This window comes from Drosophila simulans, chromosome 2R (assembly GCF_016746395.2).
Source record: "Drosophila simulans strain w501 chromosome 2R, Prin_Dsim_3.1, whole genome shotgun sequence".
Classification (NCBI taxonomy): domain Eukaryota; kingdom Metazoa; phylum Arthropoda; class Insecta; order Diptera; family Drosophilidae; genus Drosophila; species Drosophila simulans.
Genome location: NC_052521.2, coordinates 20471660 through 20489263, shown reverse-complemented (window position 1 = coordinate 20489263; position 17604 = coordinate 20471660). Strand labels below are relative to the sequence as shown.

General features: G+C 46.8%; 5 protein-coding genes across 10 annotated transcripts; 4 read left to right on the top strand and 1 right to left on the bottom strand.

Annotated features, from left to right (window-relative positions):
* Window positions 1-4381: 4381 nt before the first annotated feature.
* LOC6735849 lies at window positions 4382-4932 on the top strand. Its single transcript, XM_002082723.3, has one exon. It carries the CDS (start codon window positions 4452-4454, stop codon window positions 4815-4817), a length of 366 nt encoding a protein of 121 aa, XP_002082759.1. The 5' UTR covers window positions 4382-4451; the 3' UTR covers window positions 4818-4932.
* A 1925-nt stretch (window positions 4933-6857) lies between these two features.
* LOC6735848 (bromodomain testis-specific protein) lies at window positions 6858-7979 on the top strand. Its single transcript, XM_002082722.4, has one exon. It carries the CDS (start codon window positions 6935-6937, stop codon window positions 7748-7750), a length of 816 nt encoding a protein of 271 aa, XP_002082758.1. The 5' UTR covers window positions 6858-6934; the 3' UTR covers window positions 7751-7979.
* On the bottom strand, window positions 7759-10813 carry LOC6735847. Of its 3 annotated transcripts, none has more exons than XM_016168805.3 (5): window positions 9548-10813; window positions 9411-9494; window positions 9273-9353; window positions 8095-9216; window positions 7759-8038 (listed from the first exon to the last, which is right to left on the bottom strand). In XM_016168805.3, the coding sequence occupies exons 1-5, from the start codon at window positions 10691-10693 to the stop codon at window positions 7787-7789; spliced, it is 2685 nt and encodes an 894-aa protein (XP_016029222.1). In that variant the 5' UTR covers window positions 10694-10813; the 3' UTR covers window positions 7759-7786. The 3 variants fall into 3 exon arrangements, with proteins under 3 accessions (XP_016029222.1, XP_016029221.1, XP_016029220.1); XM_016168804.3 differs by having other exon boundaries at window positions 9411-9485; XM_016168803.3 differs by lacking the exon at window positions 9411-9494.
* Window positions 10814-11035: 222 nt separating this feature from the next.
* Window positions 11036-13021, top strand: LOC6735846 (actin cytoskeleton-regulatory complex protein PAN1). Of its 3 annotated transcripts, none has more exons than XM_016181321.2 (2): window positions 11036-12366; window positions 12439-13021. In XM_016181321.2, exons 1-2 carry the CDS (start codon window positions 11174-11176, stop codon window positions 12896-12898), a joined length of 1653 nt encoding a protein of 550 aa, XP_016029219.1. In that variant the 5' UTR covers window positions 11036-11173; the 3' UTR covers window positions 12899-13021. The 3 variants fall into 3 exon arrangements, with proteins under 3 accessions (XP_016029219.1, XP_016029217.1, XP_016029218.1); XM_016181319.2 differs by having other exon boundaries at window positions 12433-13021; XM_016181320.3 differs by having other exon boundaries at window positions 12411-12542.
* Window positions 13022-15234: 2213 nt separating this feature from the next.
* LOC6735845 lies at window positions 15235-16406 on the top strand. Of its 2 annotated transcripts, XM_039291970.2 has the most exons (2): window positions 15241-15479; window positions 15568-16406. In XM_039291970.2, exons 1-2 carry the CDS (start codon window positions 15256-15258, stop codon window positions 16229-16231), a joined length of 888 nt encoding a protein of 295 aa, XP_039147904.1. In that variant the 5' UTR covers window positions 15241-15255; the 3' UTR covers window positions 16232-16406. The 2 variants fall into 2 exon arrangements, with proteins under 2 accessions (XP_039147903.1, XP_039147904.1); XM_039291969.2 differs by having other exon boundaries at window positions 15235-16406.
* The last annotated feature ends 1198 nt before the right edge of the window (window positions 16407-17604 follow it).

Below are 17604 nucleotides of genomic sequence, written 5' to 3'. Positions count from 1 at the left end.
TTGACAATGCCGAGGCGACGGCGGCTCATAAAATTTTATTACAAAAGGAAACGAACGCCATTGACATACGCAAACTGATTCGCACCGCCGCTCCCCGGGGGAATCCCCAAACTCCGGTCTCCAAGCGGCGGCTCCGAATGCCAAATGCGAAATCAATGTCGTGGTTCCTTCGATTCCCCCTTGGGCTCCCGTTCCCCATTTCATCCTCCATTCACGACATTCAGCAGTCCCCATTCCACCGCTCCATTTATTCTATTTGCATGTTGCATTGGTGTTCCCTGACTTGGAGAAGGTATATTCCTTGGCTCGCCCCTTGTGCAGAATGGATATCAAGCTAGATATCTAGGAGTAAGTTTTCTTTCTATTCTTGTTTAGACATCGTTGCATACTTTCGGACAGCTTTCCATTGATTTCATATCCATTTATATTCCAGGGTATCCAGGCTTCGGTTAATCCGCCACTAAACTTGCGTTGTTTTGTTTCATATGCTGTTGTTGCCGCACATGATTTGCCTTTCAACCGAGCGGAGAGCGTGCCCTCGCGTCCTTGCCCCTCTTTAGCTCCCCATCTGCCCAATCCGGCATCCCCCATTCCGCTCAAGCCGCAGGGCACATTGCTCCAAAAATGTCAAAGTGCCGCCGCTGACACCGCTGGGCCTTTGTGGTGGGTCGGGAGTGGGTGGCAGACGGTGGGTGGAAAGTGGTGGGTGGAGGCCATGACAAGGGCGCGAGGATGTTTAACATGAGCGCGAAGGAGCAGGAGAGTTGTATATATGTGTGTGTGTGTGTGTGACACCCGCGAGAAATGCCTCGCATTTTTCCTCTTTTTGACCCACTTTGCTTTGTCGTCAGCAATGTGGCTCCTGTCGCAACTCCGTCTCCTGTCTGCTCGTCTCCTATCTCCCATCTCCCCGTCTCCGGCTCGCAACGTGTCCTGCGTCCTGTGTCGTTGTCCCTTCCCCCGTCTCGCATCACGGCATGTGTCACTCGGCAAGCGTTTAAATTGGGCTCCTCCCTGGCCACAAACTATATTCGGAATATATGTGCCAGTATGTCGGGTTCGCCTTGTTTTGCCGGTCGCCTTTGTGCCATATTTTCACAAATTGAATTGGCCATGTCAGAAATGAAAGGATGCAGCTATGAAAATTCTGCATTCAAATTTTTCAACCAAAACTATTTTCGCAAAAAGTTTGCCGCATATGCCACGGGAGCTTAGAGTCAAAGAGGCAGGTCCCAAGTACAGTTGGACACCAATAGATCGAACTTTATCACAGTATTATCCTCACATATAGTCAGCATCGTGCCCATCGATATGGTGATAGTAGCTTCACACTGCTTAGATGCTGGTCTCATCATCCCTTCCTCTCATTTGCAGATGCCAGTTCGCTCCACAAAGGGTCCATTGTATTTTTCCGGGTGTCCACTGCCCGATACTCACCCCCCCAGCCCACTAGGAGCCCATCTGCACCGTAATAAAGTTATTATGCATTCGGGACAAGGCGAACCCGACTAGACTGAGCCACTTCTCCAGCTCGAAAGTGTGTGTGTGTATGTTGGGGAGTGGGGCAGACCACTTCTGGTCTGGAGTGGGCTACAATCCGACGTCGCCCCGACAACCCGACACATGGCACTTGAGCAAATTTGCATAATAGAAATTAAAATGGATTTTAACATTTCTGTTTTAGATTATGTTCAGTGGCTGCCTGGAGATGGACGGCGGACCAGGAGCCTTGGAAACAGATTGTTATTTTTGCCTGTGGTACTACCATGCATGGTAGTATTTGGTCCAGTGGGTCACACTCGTGGGTCATCCACCAGCTCCAGATAGCCCCACTCCAATATGTATGCAAAAAACACCGAAAACCACATGCTCAAACATTGAAACCAAACATTCCATTTGATGATCTTAAATATATCTATTATTTACTTAATGAAAATATGTACTCAATCTCTGATGCAAAAGATTTCCTGCTCCAGATGGCCATGTTCTCCGGCTGCTCCTTGGCTCCACGGAATTCCTCCTTGCGGAATTGGGTCTTATTTGCGTAGGCCTGGAAACTTTCTCCGCCGCCATCGCATATCCCCAATGGTTTGCTCCACTTTCCCTGGCATTAAAGCAACTTTTAAATAATCCAGCAGCGAACTCACTGAAATTCTGGCTTAAATGCCTTGATTTGGACTCGAAACCGAGCGAGGAAAATTGGGGGTCAGAGGCCACTGGGGGGTGGATTCTGCTCGGTGGCAAACATATTTGCTTAAACTTTAGCATGTTGTCCTTTAGCATTTTTAGCCATATTTGCTGCTGCAGTTCTTGGCCTTGTAACATTTTGTGGCCAAATATTTTCAGCGCTTGGACACAAGCCAAAAATGGGATATGGGAAGCATGGGGAAACTGGAGCGGATGGGGGTCCAAAAATGTGTGGAATAAATAAGCTCTTAAATTCTTTTGTCATATGTGTGGCTGCCGGGGTTTTGTGGGGCTGAAAGCCACTTTTGAAATAATTTACCAACAAATTTGTTAGTTGAGTGTTGATTATGGCTTATAATGCAGCATAATTTCACAAGAATGTTAAGCTCAAATTTAAAATGCTCAATAGCAGCCTTCACACTTTTCTACTAAGTTTAGTTTAGTTAAATATATAACACAAATAAACATTGAAAAATGGCACAGAAGCCCAAACAGAAAATGGTTTCCTACTCATCGTTCTGGGATAATGGGAAACTGTGAAGAAATCCTTCTCCAATTTTGCTCTTTTTTCCGCCAGTTTGAGCCGCTTATGGAGCATTGCTGCTGCTGCCACTAGGAATATGGTTGCTGCGGATCTTGATGTTGCTGCTGCTGCTTTTGTCCTGCTGCTGCTGCTGCTGGACATGTGGCACAGTCGGTCGTCGCGGAGACGGAGGCACTCAAGGAGCTTATGCATAGGAGGGCGTATCCTTTGGTAAATCGATGTCCTGCTGCTCCTCGCAAGTCCCTTATTTCGCCTGGATGGAGCAGGGTGGCAGCTGGGCCAGCGGAGAGTGCCTAACCTTGAACTTCAAAGGACTGACCTCAGCCAAAGGAGGTGGGAGAGCTTGCTGTGTTTTCACTCGCTTTTCACAGGCAATTTCAGGCCGTAAATTAGTTTTATGTTGCTCGATTTTGCTTTTATTAAATTACCTTTTTCATGATTACTTGCAAACTTCATTTGGAAAAATGCCTGCCGACGGAAATAGCCAACGAGGTCGAGTCTGTGCCGCAATAATTTGCGCCATTTTGTAATTTCAGTGCGCTCCCTGCTCCTTGCTCTTGCTGCTTGGTCCTTCGTCCTCGGTGATGCTCCTCCGTCGTTTTCGCTTCCGCCGCTTTGGGTCGAAGACCTAATAAAGTGCTCGGCAAAACCACCGAGACTCCAACTTTCCCGCTCCCGCCAATCTGGAGCCGCACAGGTTAATTATCTTTGGTGTAATTTAGTGGTTCGGCTGCCGAAAAGGCTTTCCATTTTAATTTATTTGGCCAGCAAAAGGATTAGATTAGATTCCCTGATAAATGGCCGCCAACTTGCTAGCTAAATAGCAAAATCACCCGCTCGGTTCGGGGCGATAATTGAGTTTATTCTGAAAGCCTCCATACCTCGAATCGAAAAACCTAAATTGCAAACCAACTAATTATCATATTCCTCTGCGAAAGTTTGCTACTCATGAGGAGAAGACAAGAAACACATTTCAAATCGTGTGAAATCGATATATGTCCATTTACCAAAACATCTTACTGTGAACCTCGTCAAAATAGAAGAACATACAACTTGTCACCCATGACGCACGAAGATATATTTCGTCTTCTTGTTTGTCTATATAAACTGTAAGATTGTTTGGATTGAGTAACAGGTTGTCACTTGTTTTTAATTAAGTTCTTGTAGATAACAAGCCTAAGAATTGGATTTGGCAATAAGAAGTACTTTGTCACTGTTTACTCTACAATATTATTAACTAGCATTAATTTATTAGAACTTGCATTACTTGATCGTAAGGCAAATATAATCCCAGCTTTATAAGTCAAAGATTTCACTTTCTCCGAAACAATCGCATTGGATGCAACTAAACCTGTTTTGCCTAATGATCGTTCCTCGTTAATTAAGTGATGCATTCTGCCAGACAAGAAAATACGAAAGTTCCTAAGATCATTTCAATCGCTTTTGAAACTCCACACATTGTAAAAGAGCAGGCATTTCATAGTCGATGGACTAGTTTTCCCAATAATCATTTCATTTTCATTGTGTGGCAAGATAGAATGCATCTTGTTCGTGATAGCGTTGCGTAGGTGTTACAGATACTTCTCTATCTTGCCCACTATCGATTTAGGCCATCAGATGGGTTACATTTACAACTCACGGCGACCCTATATAAACGAATCGCCGTATTGCCCTAGCCAACAGTACGCTTTCATCTCTTCCCAAAAAAACAACCTCTAAGATGTACCTCTTTGGCGTTTTCCTGCTCTTGGTCGGCACTCACATCTGCTTCATCGATGCGAACTTCGGCAGCGGAGAAGGAAATGACTACACCTACGGCACCCACGCAACGACGGATACCCTCATCGCCAGTGAGACCGTAACCAAGTCCAAGGCCTTGCTGGGAACCACCACGAAGACATATACTCTAACCCAGGCGGGAACAGCAAAGACCATCACCTACATCAAGATCACGGATCTAAAGAGAATGCGTGGAGCCACTGCCGAAATCACCTCCGGTGGAGTGGGATCCACGACAGTCACGATCAAATTCACCTCTGCACGGGGAGCTGGCATCAAGTCCCAGGTGGTGATATACGGATCCTAAGTGCGTTCGATCCACTGGGTTCTATATTATTTAATTACGAAAGAATTGTGTTCATTTAACAACTAGATGATGTTCATCAGTGTCACGTTCCTGAAATAAAGATATTTAAACTAGAGTTCAACCTCAATGGTTTCTTCAAGTGAGAAAAAGTCTGTGCAATAGATATCCGTGATATAATTAATTCCAAACTTTGGTTTGTTAATTTGTGGCCAATACTCAGAAAACAGTAAATCGCTGAATTAGCTAAATTGAATTCAGGCGTTGCATAAGTAAATGCTATTAAGATACAATCGCGTACATACCTATAGGTACATATTTACACATATATATCATATGCATGGCAGTATAAATCAACTGCGGCACAGCCATTCCACCGAAATGCGAAATCCGACTGCTGACAAGTGTCACCGGGAGATGCTATGACAAAGTGTCAAAAGAATGTTTGACATCTGACTGGCTGTCGCCGTCTCTTTCGCTCGAATAGCCCCTCCTCGCTCTGCCGTGCGAGGGCAGCGTGTGTAGCCTGTCCAAATGTACATTTCTCATATCTCCTCGGCGTCCTCGTCTGCTGGTTCTTCCCTTCCCCATTTCTGCAGGGCTTTCATATTGCCGCCCTTTTTTTATATTTATCCATATATTGCCCAGTTCCAATGGGATGCGGGATGGCCAGGTAGGGATTCGTTCGCAGGTGCGAGGCAAGTGGGTTTGGGGCAAGGGATGTGCTTGCCTCTGACAGCCTCACACGTTTCCTTTGCGTCCCCCTGGCGATCCTTTTAGCACCTGGCCCAGTCCCTGGGTGTATAATTTCATCTGCCAACTGATTGAGTGTCGCAGTTTTACTTGTGTGAAAAACGAACAAGATTTTTATCTGGAAATCGGCAATAGAGAGCGGCATGTTTGCCGTGAAATGCGAAGTGAAGTTCTGCCCCACTGGCATATCGACAAGATCAAAGGGAATCGTGTGCTAAGGGCTCTCATATGGAATCTCAGCTACATGTGATATGCATAAAAATATCACTCATATCAATTAATTCTAGGTCAGAAGCAACCAAAGCGAATGATCTTGCAAAAAAGTGAATATATGATAGATATAGGGTATAACTTTATCTATATTGTTATTTGGTATTTCTGATTAGATATATTTTAAATATGCTTTGAAGATTAATCTCTTTTTCTTTAGTTTTCGCAAACTCAGTGCGTAAAGTCTCCAAACTTGGGGTTGAAGGTCAACATCCGAAGCAGATGATGCCCAGAGGTGAATCCCCATTCGCAAGTGGGTCAGTGGAGTGCAATCCCAATTGACCCACTCGCAGGACCATTCCCCCAAAGGCCCAACAGCAGACTGAAGAGGCGCCCCAAGATGTGGCCAAGACCTGGTCCGCGATTGCCACCCAATTTGCAACATTTTGTGGCAGGTAAGTTAACAGCGAGAGAAAGGAGGTCTCCGTAAATCAGTTGCTCTCAGTTGTGGATCGTAAGCTAACAGAGGGAGAGAGCCACAGGAACAGGATTTCCCCTCATGCCTGTGGAAGCCAACTTAACAGAGTGGCTTTAAACGGGATTTCGATTTAACTTTTGTAAACCCAACTTGTTGACTGCCCAAATGAAAGCCCTGCAAATATTTGCCCAAAAATGATGTATATTGTGTGTCCTAACAAAACTTTTATGCTAACGAAATATTTCGCCACTCTAAAATAGCAAACGTCAGCGGTTGACCATAAATATTTTCGCCCCGCAGCTCGATGGGGATTTTAAATAGGTTCACCGGAAAAAGGACTGTTTGCACGGGTCTCGGAATTAGATTAACCATCCTAGCTTCAGGATTGAGGCAAAGCGTTCGGGCCAAAGGACCGCACTCCCACACTAAATGTATGGAAATACATTCCTGGCCGGAACCACTTGCATAATTAACTGAATTTGTTTGCTGCCCCAACCGCATTTGTGGATTGACTTTTCTGCTCGGATTGAGGTGGCAATCCCACAAGTTTTCATAAGCTAAAAATATCATCGTACAGGGAAACCCTGAGTGTGAATATTGTCAGTCGAATTGCGTTCAAGCTGTCAAAACGGTAGTTATTATTATAGAAATTTCCGATAGTCGAAGATTTTTTTTTAGAATGGCTGCAAAACAAGAGACTGAACGGTTCTCGCCGGAAATGAACGCCTGCAAGGTCATTATGAAAAGGTTGTTCTCCAATACCTATAAGAATATTGCTTGGGTTTTCTACGAGCCACTGGATCCCCAGCTGCTGGGCCTCCACGATTACCATGAGATTGTCCAGGAACCCATGGATCTGTCCACCGTGAGGCATCGTTTGAATACGGGTTGCTATCTCAATGCCGTGGATTTCGCCAATGACATTAGGCTGATTTTCTACAACACCTATCTGTACACGAATCCCGATCACCTCTGCTACCACATGGCCAAACAGCTGCAGATCATCTTCGAGGATATGTTCGCCCATGTGCAGCTCTACATCATCTCCGGCAGTAGAGTGCGTGCCGAAGAAGTGACGTCCTCGAGCTCCTCAGATGAATCGGACTCATCATCGTCGGAGAACGAGGTGAGCTCCCCGGAGGTGTCCTCCCCCCCCATAATGGGTGCGCCCCCCGAATGTACTCCGAGCCCCGAATGTACTCCGACCCGCGAATCGACTCCGCCGGCACCCTTGGGAACTTCGGAGCAGCAGGAGCCGTTCACAGCCGAGGAGGACCTTGATCTGCACGCCAAGATTCAGCAGCTGGACGGCGAGGTGCTGCTCCACGTGATCCATTTCATCCAACGCATGGAAGGCGCCGAGTACTGCAACAAAGAGCTGGAGTTCGACATCTGTAAACTGAAGGGGCACACCAAGCGCTGCATCCTGGATTATTTGGCCAACAAGGGGTTCACCGGCAAAAGAGCGGCCTGCACCAAGCCCAAATATAACTAAGTTCCAGATTGCAAAAGAGTTTTAATTTATTGTAATCTAGTCCTTCTTGCCCAAAAGCCTCTCCTGCTCCTTTCTCTTGTCGCGCATGGAGCGGTAGTTCCGGAAATCCCCATTCCACGTCTTGTTACGCATGATCTCCAGCGGATTGGAAGCTATGTACGCGAAGAAGGTCTTGCGAGGAGGTCCTCCAGGCACCAGATAGTTACCCATGGCGTACCAGGCGGAGCTCACGATGTTTAGGTAGCGGGCATTCAACTGGTCGTGATATGTTTGCTTCGCCAGGGCAGCCTGAAAAAAATCAAGGATTATTAAGATATACATATATATATAATATATATATATACCGTATTCTTAATCTGCTTATAGAAGTTAAAGTTCTCCTTGGATCTGGGCAGACGATCGATGCCCATGAGATCGGGACTGGCGGGACTGCTCTGGAGGATGGTGACCAGTTCGAATATCCTGTTCGACTCGGCAATACTATCCTCGAGCTCCTTTTGGCTGTAGGTCTTGCCGTACCTCCTCTTGACCCACTCCCGCAGCACTGGCAGCTTGTGGGCATCCGGCAGACAGGCCAACACATAACGGGGCTCCTTCCTGAGTACCCGCATGCCATCCTTCAGCAACTTGTCCATCTGGGCGGCGTCGTTCGGATCGAATGATTCCGTATCCTTATGGGTCAGTGCCTTGCGCGGGGTCATTCTGCCCATGCGCTCCATCTCGGCCCGCTTTATTAGGGACCGCTTCTGCCAAACGGCCTTGGCACATCTCACCACTGCATCCACGATCTCCGCCTTGTAGTTAACATGGCTGCGACCACTGTGGTTGCTCGACCGATCCAAGGTCTCTCGACTGTCGGAGATCTTATTCTGATCCAGCTCACTAAAGAGTTCCAACGTTTTCCTCTCCGGCTCGGGCTCCGGATGGCCTTCGGACTTGGAATCCGGAGGCGCCTCATCCTCAATCACCATCTCCGACATAAGCTCCTTAATGTAACAAGGGTCGGCTTCGTCCTCATCCGACTGATCCAGCGCCTTCACAAAAGACTTGGCCATAATATGACTGAGATCAAAGGGTTTCGGTTGGCCGGATTGGAAGACCCGGTGGTATTTGAACTGGTACGGCTTGTTCGATCGGGGTCCTCGGAAGAACCTAGTCTTCACATGCCTGTTGTTGGGCATGCGCATATCGCACTTGTGTGCCTTCCCTTCGATCTTTCCCTTGGCCAGGATAAAGGATACGGCCGACTTTTTGGGAGCCGGAGGAACATCGCACTCCGTAGGACCTACTACTTGCTTACACACGTGTGTGTACTCGTTGAAGTCGATGTTGTGGATACGGAAGGGGCCGCTAACAAGTTTGCGAGGCGGTGGCTTCCATGGCGATACCTTCACCTTCTTCGGAGGTTCTGGTTCCGGTTCCACTACTTTAGCCTTTTTCTCCTTTTTCCCCTTCTTGTCTTTTTTCTTCAATACAAAAAGATTGTAAGGAAAGTTAATCTATTTGGTAATTTTCCACTTACCGGCTTTCCTCCACCACCCTTCAGCCTTTTTCCGCGTCCTTTTTCTGCAGGCGGTGTGTTTACTGTGCAATCCTTAATTTTCTTCAATAGAAAAGTGGGTTTGGATAATATAAATATATTTAGTTATTTACAACATACCGGCTTCTCTGCACCTCCCTCCAGTCTTTTTCCACGGCAAGTATCGATTCCACTGGTGCGGGCTACTGTGCAATCCTTATTTTTCTTAAATTGGATATTAGGTATAGAATGCATGAATTTGATAATTCTCAACTTACCGGCTTCTCCGCACCACCCTCCAGCCTTTTTCCGCGGTAAGTATCGTATGCGGCAGTATGAGCCACGGTGATATCCTCGCCCACCAGAGCCCGATCAATCTGACCCTTGGTTTCCGGCCAGGGCTGCGATACCAGCATCTGCTGGCACAGCACGCAGTTGAAGTTCTCGATGGTCAGCACCTTGGTCTGGTCGCAGTGCATCGCGTTCCGGTGGCGGGCCATGATTAAATCGATGTCGTGCTCCAACTGGGCCACGATTCTGGCCTTTCGAAGCTTGGCGTACGGCTCGTTCACATCGAGGAGTTCCAGGCAGCGATCCCTCGCCTTGACCGCCAGTTCATCCCTCAGGAGCTGGGCCTGCAACACCTGACCCTTGTGCACCAAGCACATGTTGGCCTCGGGCTCCCGACTTTGTTCGGTTTCCTCCTCATCGTGCTTCCCCTCCACTACTGCCAACTTAAAGTAGCGCTCCAGGGTCTCGGAGAGGGTTTTCTTGATCAGCCGCTGGCCGGGATTCAGTCGGTAGAGCGCATACCAAGGCTCCTCATCGTCAGTGCCATATTCGGGCGGTCCATTGATGGGCCAGAAGTTGAAAGACACGACAAACTCGGGAATCTTCGCTGTCAGACGGGAGGTCCTTTGAACCGGCTTCGGTTGCCTTAGGAAGTAGGGCGACTTCTTGGAGGGTTTCTTTTTTGGGCGTTCCGTGGTCAGAGAAGCTAACGATTGAGTTTGGGGGTCTTGTTTTTTGACCGGAGCCTGGGGCAGTACAAGGTCCAGAGCACGAATGGTGGGCATCATGTCGATCTTGGCAATGGCATTCATTATCAGCTGCTCATTAATGCTGTAAACGCCGTCCTTTTGTTTCGTCTTGTAGTAGCCCTCCATCACAAAGAACAGGAAGGCCAGTATGTTGTTCCTGCTCAACTGCACGATCCGGCTGATCTTCTTTTTGGATATCACCGGCTGGAGGCCCAGGGATATCAGTGCCTTGAACATCTTTTCCCCCGTTCCCTGCTCGAAGTCATCCCGGAGGCTCTCCGACATGGTGGACATCGTGGCCTCCTGCTTCGCCGAGATTCCCATATACCACTTGGCCAGGTCCAAGTTCCTGGTAAACTCATCCAGCTTATTCTGAAAACTCATGGCGGTTCACTCTGTGGCGGAATTTTTTACTCTATAATTTTATTTTCTACAAAATGCTTAATACAAAAAAAACAAGATCTTAGTCAGACATGTGGTCACAACAAACTGGATTTCGTATGGAGTTTTAAAACTAATTCTGATGTCAAAGGTAGATATGATTGACTAATTTCTAGAATTTATTTTAAGATTTTGAATGGACTAAACTTAAAGCGATTATATATAACCTGTAATTGTTTGAAACCTATTATAACCCCATTCTATATTAAAATGTATATTTATATATATCTTTTATCTGGTTTATGTTTATTTAAAGTGTTTTTCTGAAATCTAACGAAGTATGCCTTGTAAATAAAGAACAATAACAACCATTTCGATGTTTCACTGAAAAAATTGTGTGTGCTGGGTGCCTAGAATCCTATTTGAACGTTGTTCGATGATTTTTAGTCCGGAATTGTTATTCAAATCCTGGGATTCAGGACGATGGACTACAGAGCGATGAATGAATCCTGCCAATGTCCACGGTGTCGGTATGAACTTCGTTTGTCCAATCAGCCGATGCCCTGCCATGAGCAATGTTTCCCGGAGAAATATCTGATGTGTGGTTCGGATCCACGTCCTCGCTGGCAGAACAGACCAGATCCTCGGGAAGTTTTTCAGAATTTTTCCCAAAGAAATCCTCAAATACTTTCTCAGGAATCTGCTCAGAGTTGGAGTTTCCAGCATCCACCAAACTGTTTCTGTGGGCACCAAACTCCAATGCGAGCTCCGCCAGACCATTCTCAGCAATTTTGCCAAGAATATTCTCAGCAGTGTTCGCAACAATCTCCTTATGTTTCCCGTTGTGGCCAACAAAATCGACAGAACTGCTTTCAGCCGCCTTGTCCAAACTGGACCAGACCATGTTGTTGCATAACCCACGAAGTCGGCGTTCAAACGGACGAGGCGGACGAGTGCGACATCAGCGAGCCCGAGATCATCGAGCCCGAGTATATAGCGGTCACCGACATTACCACAAAGGAGATGAAGGTAAAGCATCGCACCGGAAAGACGGAGACGATCATCGAAAGGGTTCAGTCGGTCACCCGGTTTCCCGTGACGGAAACTCAGCGCCTTGGGGAAATCGATAAGGCCAAAGAAGAGGATGCAATTCCTCATCGAGCCATGAGGCATTCCGAGCTGGAGCCCTTGCTGGAGTCGATGAGGGCGGAGGTGCCAAGAACTGAATCTAAAGATGCAAAGGAGGAGCTCGTCTACCAGGAATATGAGAAGACGGAGCGCGATTTTGATGACCCTGAAGCCAAGGTAGAGAAGACCATCATCAATGTCAAAATTCCGGTGGACTTGCCCGAAGCAAAAGCATCGAACTCCAGCCAGCCCAATGGTATACCACCTCCTTCCCAACTGCCAAGTGGTATACCACCTCCTTCCCGACTGCCAAGTGGTATACCAACTCCTTCCCGACTGCCCAGTGGTATACCACCTCCTTCCCAAATGCCCAGTACACCACCTCCTTCCCGACAGCCCAGTGATATAGCACCTCCTTCCCGACTGCCTAATAGTATAACCCCTCCTTCCCAACTGCCCAACAAGGATACATCCCAGCCATCACTACCAGGAGACATTTCCTCAATTTCGGAGGAAGATCCATCACTTGTCAAGAATGATGATACAAGGTAGGTGTTTATAGCTTCTTAAAATAAACTTATAATATTCGTAGCAAACCCCTTAACTATTATGTGTGATAGCATTTCGAAAGATCTCGTTGTATACGACGAGAAGGAATTAGTAGAGACGGAGATGAAAGAAGGGCATTCCGAATCTGACATCGTGAGTACCGTGCATGTAAAGGTCACTAACAGAAAGGAGGCATCCATGAGGCGTCATCATGACGGGGAGCCCAATAAAACAGCGTTCTTCGAGAGCAGCGTGTCGGAGGTGCTAATAAAGAAGCCTGAGAAGAAACCGGAAGAAAAAAAGCCCAAGCGCCCGCCACCCAAAGTGGTAGTCAAACTAGGCTATCCACCAAACGACTTGGTCTGCCGATACGCCAATCCTCCGCGATGCAGACCTAAGCGCGTTAGCTGCAGATGTCCTTGTCCGCCCTCCATCTCCTGCAACCAGTGTCCTTCCTGTCCCCCCAGCACATCCCAATGCGATCCCATCTACGGCTTCGGCAGCATGTGTGTCGGATACTATTGTCTTTAAAACCATTCCCAATACTACAAGTGTCCAACTAACTAAAACAGTTTCCAATAGTGCAAGTGCCCAACTAAATCGCATTACCAACAATAAAGTGTTCCAAAAATCATGATACATAAATCACGTCTTTCGAAATATATGGATGTTTTTAGACACCATTATGTTACATATATCTTGAGGAATTTCAGCTGAGTATGTTCTTAAAATGTAAAATTTTTTAGGTCCGCCTTAAAGTGGATTTGGATTAAGAGTTAGTACTTTGACCCCTTAATAAATGGTCAAAACGGAAATCCTGGTAAAATAATTTGCGGTGAGCAAAGCCACAGCTCGTTAATGAACCAATTTCGAAATGGATTTTGGCCCCGAATCGTAGTTTATGGTCAAATACGGATTGCTTGAGTGCAATAGCAGGGCAATAACTATAATTGGGACCTTAACGACCGAGTGATTATAATATTCAGTTTGCCGACTCAATTGCCTGCTTGGGATATTCATTGACAAAGTCAAAAGGCCCGGCAAACATTTCATTATACTTCCATATTTCAAGCAGCTGAATCCCTGCTGTCTCTCATTCACTTGGTTATTTCCCAGGTTTGTCATCAGGGGGAAATTGAATATTTTATCTACGGATATTAAGTGCCAGAGATGCAGCCACAGTGCTCAGACTGCTACAGTGCTCGATAAAATGTTTGGCATTTAATTTTTAGTTGACCCTTCGATTGGCTGGTTCAGGAATAATTCAGCCATTTGCGCCCAAGTAAACAAAACAAAATTCAACACTGCCAACAGCAGGAGGCTCAGCAGCAGGATGTTCACTTTTGGCCACTAAAAGTTCTCCATTCTTCCTCCGCCTCGGGCCGTCATTTTATTTCGTTTCATGTTTTATTCACCACTTCCGCCGGAAATAGACATGCGGACATGTGTGTGTGTGTGTGTCAGCGTGGGTGTGTGTGTGTTGGCCTAAACATTTGTCTCGTTTGGCACGCCGATGGATGGATGCCATAGATTTTTTTTCGGGGGTCTGGCCAACAAAGCAGAAACTGTATTCCCAAACAAATCCCACATAAATGCTCAATTTATAACAGACCGGAAGTTAAACTTAATCAAGCGTACTTTTTGGCTTATTGTTTAGTTTTTCCCCGACTCCCCCCTTCGTATTTACTTAACATATTTTATTGCGATACTTCTCGTTCTGTTTTCCCCTATTTTCCCGGGGATTACACGGGGATTTGGTGTGTCCAAATGCCTGGAATATCATCTCCTTTCGTCGTGTCCCCTGCCATTTTCAGCATTTATTCATACTCAAACTCCATTGTCGTAGGTTCATTCCGTTTCGGTCATTTAATATTTCGTTTGATAAATCTACGGCATCAAAAATGAATGGACGTATTTTTGTGTTCTGAATTAGTTAAAGCGTTCGTAGGCATCAAACTGAAACGGTTTTACCGGGGATTTGCATACAGTACTCAACTGTACTTTTTAAAGGCTTGAAGGTTATTTGCTGTTCTTATGCCCAATATGTGCAAATCCTTATTAAAAACATGAATAAAAAATAGCTTATAAAACAAAGATCTAGGCCAGTAAGGCTTTTCATTCTTGCACTCTTTCGTTATTAATAATTTGAAGGTGAACATGCCAGTCAAATGTTTTGCGGCAACTGTACTCTATGCTAAGTACCAAGTACCTTGTTTCTGGGTGGCTTGTGCAACAGACTTTCATTTAATTATCCCAAAAACATTTGCATATTTTGCAGACGGCTCCACCGAATCGAAATTAATTGTCAAGCAATTAACCCGATGTAGAAGTCGGTGGGCAAACCCTCATTCAACATGGCAAATGGGCGAGTCCTGAATGCCTTCCTCTTCGCCATTGTCTGTTTGCTTCGCCCGGGATCCGGGATAAGCGAACGCCTGGGCAAACAAGTGCGGGTGGCCCAAGTGGTCGAAGGTGGCTCCAGGTGAGAGGGGCTCCCTTTGCGGAGCCACTCTGCGTTTCCTAATGCATTCGATAATTGCATGCTGCCGAATCAATGGAGCCACTTCTCCTGCGGGAGTGGGGAAGGATGTGTAGGGTCTTGGCCTCGTCTCAGGCGGATTGAATTCCCTTCCATGTTGGCCTAATTAGGACCTTATTGTTGTTTTGCCAATATGAAAGGTTACACTAACATTTTACTTCTATACTAATGGATGGAGCACCTTGAGTACAACTAAACGATAGCGGTTTGGTATGGAATATAGTGTAATCGATTGACTGCAAATTGGGAAGCCTTTTTTCCAGTGCATACTAACAGAGTGCAGGATGAACTGAAGTGGCAACTGCCTATCACTCACCCCGAGCATTCAATGCCAAGTGCTGACGCTCACATGTATCCCGTTCAATTTGAATATTCAGGCTTTTTAAATAGACAAAATTCAAAACAAATTAAACTATGGAATGATGTGGATACACCGGTTGCTGATGGACAAGTACACCCGCTACGGTCATGTGCTGCGGCATTTGATTCGGGTTTCCAGGCGAACTGCGACATCATCGGGACATCACCAGAGTGCTTCTCGAAAGGATGTGCCAATGGTGCAAATAAGTCCCGGTAAGAAACTAGACATCGAGGTCGACTTTTTTGTGGCCAAGGACGAGCCGCACCAAGTGTCCCTGCCCACGATGATATACTTCTACAGCCCACTCAGCCGACTGACCACCAAGTTGGCTCTCCTCCGGCTGAAACTCCTTTGGGACTGGGACTTCTCCGAGCAGAAGTTCATTGAGAATGCGAGCCAGGCAGCCGCCGTTTTTACGGACTTCGTAAGGCGCCGCCGCAACCGGAATGTGGAGCGATGCAGTACGCCCATGGGCTTCAAGCAGATTAAGCACGATCTGCTGGATGATCCGCCCGACTGGAGGCTCAAACTGATGCGCTTCGAGAAGGAGCATTTCCGGCGGGCCATTCCGCTCAAGGTGCAGCTGCTGCGGCACTACGACCATCGGTTCGCCTTCCTGGACGTGGTCTTTGTGGCCCTGCGGAGATCCAATGACTTCCGCTCGACGGCGGAACTCAGTGAGATGACGGAGCTGCTAAAGGAGTTCATAGATCCCGCACAGTTAAGGGTGCCTCATCCCTTGATCTTCGCCGAGGTGTTCATGCGCTTCCGGCGCGACTATTCCGTGCAACCCTCGAGAATGGGCAATGTGCGGGACAACAGTCGCTGCATGGGCCAGTGGCTCGTCTCCACGTACAAGGTGGTTCGTTTCGACATCCTCAACCAGCACCCGCTGTTCGACATTCCCGAGTTCGAGGAGTGGATGCCTCCGGTGCTGTCCAGGATGGGTCGCAGCTTTGAATAGAGTGCTTCTAGCAGCTGTGTCATTTTATTGCGTCATTTACTTTGAGAGAAATCCTCGTGCTGTTAGATTCTGGTATGCTGTGGTCAAATTATTAGGTAAACCCGTCTCCATTCGCACTGAGCTGTATTTAACCTATTGGGAACCTGCAATAAAATCCTTCCATGTGATACTCCCAGCTAGCAATGTTCAAAATGCCAGAAACAGGCCTTCGCCAGTCTGGTTGATAGGGAAAACGAGCACATTTTCCCACGCAGAAAGTGTCATAAATTTGTAATTAGCATGGGTTCCCCTGTCGTCGGCAAGATTCATGGGCGAAGTAGTGCCGATACCGCCAGTTCAGTTCTCAGCTGGGAAATCTTTTCCAGACTAGTTGGAGGAGGCAAGGAGGACCACAGGTGCAACTCACTCACCTGCTCGCTTATCGGAACACGTTTCTTTGCAAGCCTGTCAATAAGTTGAATTTACTATGCGCGTGAGTCCGAAAACCACAGACTGCAGGTTGCAACTGCGAAAATGAGGTGGTGGGTGTTCGGGAAAGGTCTTGGGAAACCCTCGGAACACTCTTCTTTGGCAGTCCTGCCAAGTCGGACTTGGCGCGATATGCTGCGGCTTCTGTTGCTGCCACTTTGCCACTTGCCACTTGCCGCATTTTGCCGCTGCACTCAAATTTAAAGCGTGCCATGTTATGCTTTTAATTTTCCGCCCAATAAAATCCTGTGGCTTTGGCTCCCAGAAATTACACTGCTGGGAGCCATTGCCATGTGCTGCCCCCTCCCCGCTGTTCCTCCTGTTTTGGCTCTTTCATCATTACGATGCAGTAATGAGTTTCTGCAACATTTGCTGCAAGGTTATTGTCCCTTAATCAAAAGTGCAGGCAAGCGTTCTGCTGGGGGAAATCCCTCTTTAATGATTTACAAATTTCTCGGGAAAGCTTTTTAAAACCCAAACTGCTGGTGTGATCAAAAATCGCAGAACCAGCAGACATCCAATACAATACATTCCCAGCAAACTTCATTCGAGCATGGCCCAATTAATAAACTTTTCGAGTGAGCGTAAAATATGTACATGTATAGGTTAAGATACACGTGTACTGCAGTTACTAAGAGTTTAAAAGTTATTACTGCGAGCCTTTTAAGTTGAAGAATTGAAATTATTTTCGAAATTGCTCTGTCACGTGAGCTGCGAAAACAAAAGCACCGAATGCCGTAGCTTAAAACTTGGGCCACCCGGCGGCCACGACCGAAGGATACCCTGGCTTCGGAGATAGAGCGAAGTGGGATCTGGAGCGGAGTCGGAAGCAGGCATGCTCCAAAGACACTGGACACTCCGACTACTTGGTGGAGCGGATGGCTTGGCACATACTTCAGCTCCAA

What these genes read in the sequence shown, in the direction of transcription:
- LOC6735849 (XM_002082723.3), top strand. Translation starts at nt 4,452, where the DNA reads ATGTACCTCTTTGGCGTTTTCCTGCTCTTGGTCGGCACTCACATCTGC.
- LOC6735848 (XM_002082722.4), top strand. Translation starts at nt 6,935, where the DNA reads ATGGCTGCAAAACAAGAGACTGAACGGTTCTCGCCGGAAATGAACGCC.
- LOC6735847 (XM_016168805.3), bottom strand. Translation starts at nt 10,693, where the DNA reads ATGAGTTTTCAGAATAAGCTGGATGAGTTTACCAGGAACTTGGACCTG. An exon ending in AGGGTGGTGGAGGAAAGCCG is followed by an intron (nt 9,217 to 9,272) that starts GTAAGTGGAAAA and finishes TTTGTATTGAAG; the next exon opens with AAAAAAGACAAGAAGGGGAA. An exon ending in ATAAGCAGATTAAGAATACG is followed by an intron (nt 8,039 to 8,094) that starts GTATATATATAT and finishes GATTTTTTTCAG; the next exon opens with GCTGCCCTGGCGAAGCAAAC.
- LOC6735846 (XM_016181319.2), top strand. Translation starts at nt 11,174, where the DNA reads ATGGACTACAGAGCGATGAATGAATCCTGCCAATGTCCACGGTGTCGG. An exon ending in GTCAAGAATGATGATACAAG is followed by an intron (nt 12,367 to 12,432) that starts GTAGGTGTTTAT and finishes AACTATTATGTG; the next exon opens with TGATAGCATTTCGAAAGATC.
- LOC6735845 (XM_039291969.2), top strand. Translation starts at nt 15,326, where the DNA reads ATGATGTGGATACACCGGTTGCTGATGGACAAGTACACCCGCTACGGT.